Source organism: Trachurus japonicus, chromosome 13, assembly GCF_045865225.1.
Source record: "Trachurus japonicus isolate A0001 chromosome 13, Traja_1.0".
NCBI lineage: Eukaryota > Metazoa > Chordata > Actinopteri > Carangiformes > Carangidae > Trachurus > Trachurus japonicus.
In genome coordinates, this window is record NC_140919.1 from 2,274,352 (window position 1) to 2,281,990 (window position 7,639).

The 7,639-nt window shown below is 43.3% G+C and overlaps 1 protein-coding gene across 1 annotated transcript in view; it reads right to left on the reverse strand.

Moving 5' to 3' along the window:
* The window catches only part of LOC146975246 (protein phosphatase 1D-like), a 30,352-nt gene extending 30,076 nt beyond the window's left edge, over positions 1-276 (reverse strand). The window contains exon 1 of the mRNA XM_085794680.1: positions 201-276. Coding sequence (XP_085650806.1) covers positions 201-276 — 76 coding nt within the window. The remainder of the gene's footprint in view (positions 1-200) is intronic.
* Positions 277-7,639: the final 7,363 nt, after the last annotated feature.

Genomic DNA, 7,639 nt, shown 5'->3' on the forward strand with positions numbered 1-7,639 from the left:
CTTTGCTGCTGCCTCCACATCAGTCGTTGTATAATTTACCTCCTGAGCGTCTCGAGGTCGTGAACACATGAGTGAACATCACAACATCACGACATCACAACATCACAACATCACGACATCACGACCTGTTGTTGCTTCTTGGATGCTGAAACTGACCCGACCCGACTTCTACCTGAGACCTCCGGGAACCTCACACTCACCTGAGGGCCGCAGCTGACGGAGCTCGTTAGACGTCTGTTTCTCCTCTAATGAAGCACCTCCAACCTGGCAACCCATGCAGCCTCAGCCCCGGCTCCAGTTAAAGGGATAGTTCAACATTTTGGCAAATAATCCCTATAGTCATAGCAGTAGGTTCGTTACCTTTAATTGTCGGTGCAAGCTGTTTTTAGAACGGCGGAGCAGAGCCGTGAGCTGCTCAGAGCTACGCTACGGAGGCTCATTATGGGATTTCTTGGTTTCCCTCATCAAACTCATCAAATACACAATCCAACAACTCCACAACGCTCTGGTGGACAAGTTGTGACCTGCACATTCACCACACTATGAGATAATAACACAACGTTACCAGACAGAGTTGTTTTAGAGGGAAATTCATGTAAAACCACTGATGCACGTTGCCTTCAGGGACAGTTTTTCATCAACAGTCTCTGTATTTCCCTCTAAAACAACTCTGTGTGGTAACGTTGTGTTATTATCTCATAGTGTGGTGAATGTGCAGCTCACAACTTGTCCACCAGAGCGTTGTGGAGTTGTTGGATTGTGTATTTGATGAGTTTGATGATGAGGGAAACCAAGAAATCCCATAATGAGCCTCCGTAGCGTAGCTCTGAGCAGCTCACGGCTCTGCTCCACCGTTCTAAAAACAGCTTGCACCGACAATTAAAGGTAACAAACCTACTGCTATGACTATAGGGATTATGGCAATGGGACAATTTGCCAAAATGTTGAACTATCCCTTTAATCTGCAGGATAATGTTTCTGAGAAATGAGGCGCCAGATATTTTTGAAAGGACTCAGAGAGGAAGATCTGAAGTTGCATCTGTTTGATGCTACTTCTATATACTTCTATCTATATTTATCTTTCTTCTTTAGCAGGATCAAGTCTGTGTTTGTCAGATTTATCTGGACAGATCGATCGGATCGCAGGGCGCCAGGTTTGTGGCCTTTGCATTTGCAGTCTGAACCAGATCCAGATCAAACACAAACTCTTCTCAGCTGTAAAACACAGTTAAAACAATTATTTATCATCCCATTTGTTTCTCATCTCGTGGTTACGTTGTTAGACTTCCTTATCCATGAAAAGGTTGGTTTTAAACATATGATTTCAGTTTTACACTGCAAAAACTCAAATATCTTACCAAGAATATTTGTCTTATTTCTAGTCAAAACAAATCTAATTCTACTTAAAATAAGACTCATCACATTAAAAAGCAGCTTGTTTTTAGACACTTTTTACTTCTTTCAAGCAGATTTTCACTTGAAATAAGTAGAAAAATCTGATAGTGGAGCAAGTTTTTCTTCCTTATTACGAGCACAAAAAACTTTTCTACTTATTTCAAGTGAAAATTTGTTTGAAACAAGTGAAAATGATCTAAAAACAAGTTCATTTTTAGGTGATGAGTCTTATTTTAAGTGGAAAGAGATTAGTTTTGACTAGAAATGAGACATTTTGACAAGAAATAAGACAAATATTCTTGGAAAGATGTTGAGTTTTTGCAGTGTAACTCGTTATTGTTCTTATCGTTATAACCAAGTGAAAATCGACCCCAACGACACAAATGTTGTAATAATAACCAGATCATTTGTGAACATTTTGTGAAAAATTTTTTGTTTTATTTTGTTTACAGTAAATAGAGGCCCCTTATACACTTTTATACATTACAAACCTAAAAAAAAACAACGAGACCACAAGAGGAAGGTTAATGCTACACAACGAACAACAACAACAACAACAACGGAGTCGGCAGCAAAGCAGGAGGAGAAATATAGAGCAGATTAATATGAAATCTATACTGGCTCTATGTGGCGCGGAGCGGGAGAAGTGCAGCCGAGTCTCAGTGTGTGTGAAGTGAGAGCTGAGAGGGATTTCATAGTGTGCTCTCAGTCGCGGATCAGAGATGCTCAGCCACCCCAGGGCAACACGGGGCATCGGGATAAACTACAGGCCAAGGGAGGGAGGCTGACATGTTCCTTAACTGTGTGTGTGTGTATGTGTGTAGTGTGGAGATCATGGGTGTGTGGGGGCTATTAGTGGGAGGTGTGTGACTTGGGGGTTGGTAGTGGTTGGTTGCGGTAGGATGGATACTGAGGGATGTGTGTGTGTGTGTGTGTTCTTGTACTCACTACGTTGTGAGGACCGGAAAGAGTTTTTCCACCAACAAAGTGAGGACCTTTTTGCGAAGTTTATTGTTTATTATATCAATTGTATCAAATATACAGTTGAAAACACAAAACATAAACATTATAAAAATTAAAAACAAAAAAACAAGTGCTTAACCTAACAAAACAAAAACAGAGTTAAGTGTTTACGTTTCTTAACTGTGCTTCATTCATTCTTCGTTATATTAATTGTTCACATACTAATCCTGTTACCCACATTTCTACGTATCATACTGTATATATGTATACATCATTACACGTCACACATCATACTTGTATACATTCATTCTACAGAAGCAGAAGTCAGGAAGTGAGGACATTCTGGCCGGTTCTCACTTTTACCAAGACTTTAGGTCATAATTAGGTTAAGAGCTAATGGTTAAGTTTAGGCATTTGTTTTGGATGGTTAAGGTTATAGGGTAAAGGGTTAGGGAATACATTATATCAATGACATGTCCTCACAAAGATAGATTTACAAGGATGTGTGTGTGTGTGTGTATGTGTATATGTGTGTGTAGGTGTGTGTGTTTGCACTCCCATGCCAGCCCCCAGGCCGGCCCCATAGTAATTACACACTCCAGTGGCTGGACTGGGAGGGAAATTGAAGGCCTGGGCTGGAGGCCCCAGCTGCCTCGCTCTCCCTCCCCATCAGCCTGCTGCTGATTGAGCTCGCACAACACACACACACTAACACACTAACACACACACTAACACATGCACACACACACACACACACAGACACACACTCACATATATGTGTGTGCATACATACACACACATACACACTCTGAGATAGCCACAGCCACACATGCAAAAAAAAAAAATCCAGTCTATTTCACTTTTGCATACACCAGCACTGTCTCACTCTCACTCTCACACACTCACTTACACACATGCACACACACACACACACACACACACACACACATATATATACACATGCACACACACACATATACACACACACACACTACAATCCTCAGAGGAAATTCTGCTTTGTGTTGCGGTAATGAGATTCTCACACACCCGGCCTTATTTACCAGCCCAGGCCAATAAAGGGTGGGACAGAGTGAACCAGAGAGTGAGAGCTCAGTGTGTGTGTGTACAGTGTGTGTTTAGTGTGTGTGTGAGTTTGGAGGTGGTGGCATGAGCTCATTCAGCCTCTCTTCTCTTCCTGATGATGACATCCTCAGATCAGATCCCTCCTCCTCCTCCTCCTCCTCCTCCTCCTCCTCCTCCTCCTCCATCACTCTGAGGAGGTTCAGGTGGCGCCGTACAAAACAAACAAAAAACAAAAAGTGGATGTGATGGTCGACGACATCCTGGAAATCTAAAAAAAACAAAAAAAACAAAAAAAACCAAACCCCAAACCAGCCTCGTGCCTCTCAGTGATTCTCACTGCAGCGTGTTTTGCTTTGGAAGCCGCGTCCGTCTCCATCATGTGTCGCTGCTGAACGGAGCCTGGCCGCCACCCAAACTCTGTCACTCCTGATCAGGATAGTTAGGTACGGAGGAGGGGGGGGGGGGGGGGGGGGGGGGGGGGGGGTCAGGTTGGTCTGTTTCACAGCCAAATTGGCATTTGTTCCTCATCAGTCTCTTTCCTTGTCCGTCACAGCCGTGATGCTGCTGCTGCTGCTGCTGCTGCTGCTCATATCACAGTCAGAGACATCGAGGCCGCAGATCTGGAGTCAGTGACAGACAAAGGAGTTTGGAGTTTGTTTCTGTGCAGTTAAAGGGATAGTTCAACATTTTGGCAAACTGGCCCGTTGCCATAACCCCTATAGTCATAGCAGTAGGTTCGTTACCTTTACTTGTCGGTGCAAGCTGTTTTTAGAACGGGCGGAGCAGAGCCGTGAGCTGCTCAGAGCTACGCTACGGAGGCTCATTATGGGATTTCTTGGTTTCCCTCATCATCAAACTCATCAAATACACAATCCAACAACTCCAAAACGCTTTTGTGGACAAGTTGTGAGCTGCACATTCACCACGCTATGAGATAATAACACAACGTTACCACACAGAGTTGTTTCAGAGGGAAATACAGAGACTGTTGATGAAAAACTGTCCCTGAAGGCAACGTGCATCAGCAGTTTTGCATGAATTTCCCTCTAAAACAACTCTGTGTGGTAACGTTGTGTTATTATCGGGCGCATGACGTCTGTCCGACTACCCATTTCTCCGACCATACATTTCTTTATTTTTGCGTCATCAGTCCGACCTCCCACTTCTCCGACTTAAGTAGCCCTAACCCTTAACCTTACCCTAAACCTAACCTTAACACTGTAGAGTAGGTAGTTGGAGAAATGAGCCGTCTGACTTTTGGGCAGTCGGACTGATGTATGCTCCCCATTATTATCTCATAGCGTGGTGAATGTGCAGCTCACAACTTCACAACTTGCCCACGACAGCGTTTTGGAGTTGTTGAATTGTGAGATTAAAATGTAAACAACAACTTTCTGTTTGTATTCTTGCAGAACGGATGTTTTGTATCATAAAATATTGCAGTTTTCAATCTCTATTATTATTTTTCTTTCTCCATGTCATGAGCTCCAGTTGATGATTTTACAATCAGGAGTTTATCCATTGTGTTTTATTTTGAAAATTACCGGATGCTGTGTGCAGCGTTTAACTTCCTGTTTGGAGTGATCTAATCTATGTGGATTGATGCGTGATGGCTGCATGATATTCTTAATTTGCATGATTAGTATTGCAGTAATCAAAAAGTAATCAGGTACATGACTTTAATTGTGTGATACTCAGAGTAAGTTACTGATGTGGAGTGTTTGACAGCTGAAGAGGAGGCGGTGGAGCCCAAAGCTGGAGCTAAAACAGAGGGAGGAACGGACGCTGCAGCTAACTCCTCTGTTTCAGCATTTTGTTTTTCTTAGTTTAGTTTAGTTTATTAGTTTAATAAGGGACAATGTGCAATTACATTAATCATTTAAAGGAAAAAATGAAAAGATGGTTGCACCAGATTTAGCTCCCAGCTAATTTCCATCTGTAGTCCCTATACTACACATAACATAAAAGTAGTAAAATACACAGAATACAATCTATTATACAAAGATGAGGCATAAACAGATACAGATTGACAATGGACAACATTAAGACAAAGGGACATTATGTAACTTCTCCTGTTATCTATTCAAGAAAATCGATTATTTGGTTCTTCAGTCTGTTTTTCAGCGGCTGCCGTCCGTCTGCCGTCTGCCCAATTTCACATGAATGCAGCATGAAAAATACGATTGAGTTGCTTGCGATCTACAACCGCAACGCTAGATGGGAGGAATTCCTACACAAAGTCCCTTTAATGAATACATGCAGATTTATTATTATTATTTATTAATCTTTATTGCAGACACAACAAGCGGTCCATATCAACAACAACAGACATGTTAAAAACAGATTTAAGAAGGAGAGAGAGAAAAAAGACATACGCAAAGACAGAGAATCAACTCTCCACATAATTCATAAGCAGCAGGCTATCCCACCAGTGTTTTCTAAGCCTGGAGGAATACCTATAGCAGCTCCTATCAGGGCTGGTCAAAGCCCCAATAATGCTGTTCCCCGAGTCATCCAGGCGGCACATAAAACCATACATTAAATTTCTTAGAAGTGCTTCACAATTGGGTACATTTAAATTAACAAAGAGTTGGCTCGCACTGTGCCACCTGGGCACCTGAAGCAACAACCTCAGTCCATCATTGTAGGCCACTATGAGCCGCCGCATACTGCTTTTCTTATAGCTACACCAGAGGTGAGCTGTATACGTTGGTGTACAGAAAGATCTAAACAGGGAACATTTAACATCAACTGAGCACATACTAAACCTACGAAGGAGCATATTAGCTTGAGCATATTGCTTTGAACACTGCCTATAAATATATCTATCATCATGCCAATCATCAGTAAGAACATGCCCAAGATACTTTGTCTCCTGACATGTCATGAGCGGTTTATCATCTAGGAAGAACTGAGGAAACACTAATTTCTTGTCCTCTTTGCTCCTGACTATCATGACATTACTTTTCTTGTCATTAAATTTAATGTCATAAGCATTCCCATTCCATTTAATCGTGTGTAAAAACATTTCAACATGTTTCGAACAATCCACATTGTGACCTACATGTTCATGGTGAATGTCCCTTTAAGGCCTCTCACTCTACTGTCTGTCAGTCAATAAAACAGCTTCGTATCGATTTTTTTTTACTGTAGCCTATCGGTTTTAAAAACCTGTGAGATTTTCACAAGAGAGGAAAAAAAATTAAATTAATAAATAAATAAAAGGAGAGAAAGTGTGGACATGTTGTTGCTGCCTGGAGCCGGTCACTTCTACACAGTCACTTCATCCTCCTCCTCCTCTACCTCTTCTCCTTCTTCTCCTGACTCTTTACATGCAGCCGGGGGGGCGAGGAGGAGGAGGAGGAGGAGGGGTGTGTGTGGTGTGGACAAGGCAGATTGTGTGTGTGTGTGTGTGTGTGTGTGTGTGTGAGGCCGTAGTGTTAGTGGAGGAGGAGAGGGAGGCTGCATGTCTCTTTGAGGATTCGGCCCGCTCGCCTCGCCTCGTCTCGCCTGCCTGGCTCTTTGAAGCTGCTCGATGACCGCACAGGGCAGCAGCACCGCGGGGGGGGGGGGGGGGGGGCAGGGGGGTGTTACTGCTGCTGGAGGAGGAGGAGGAGGAAGAGGGGGTGGAGGGGGGTGTGGAAGCCTGTCATTTGTATACAGCTGTTTCTTTCATCTTGTCCGGCTCCCCTCCTCCTCCACCTCTCTCTCCTCTTCTATTCCTCCATCGCTGCTGCTCATTCGCTCCGAGAGACCCCTTCAAGCTCTTTAAAGGGATAACCTACGCCAACATTTTTTTTTCTTTCCGTGTCTTGCCTCACTCCCGAGTCCATGACCAGCAGATAGACACCATCCTTTCCACTGTGCGTGCGGTAACAAGGGAGATAAAGCCGTATCGCCTGTAATTAGCTTAGCTCAAACACTGGAAGTGTATAGGTAGTGTTAGCCTGCCTCCACCTAAAGTCGCTAATTAGCTTAGTTCAAACGCTGGAAGCACTGGAAGCAACTCTAAACGGAAACCGGCGGGCCGATCTTCGTCTCAGAGTTGACAAAACTCTCCGGTAAGGCATCTTGAGCGGTCAAATGCCGCTAACGGGACGAGATCGGTCAAAACGGAGGGTTCAAGCTAAGACGCTTTATTTTGGTTCAAGCTAGCTACATCGAGGGTAGGTTAGCTTCCTATTTCAAAGTAAAAGCA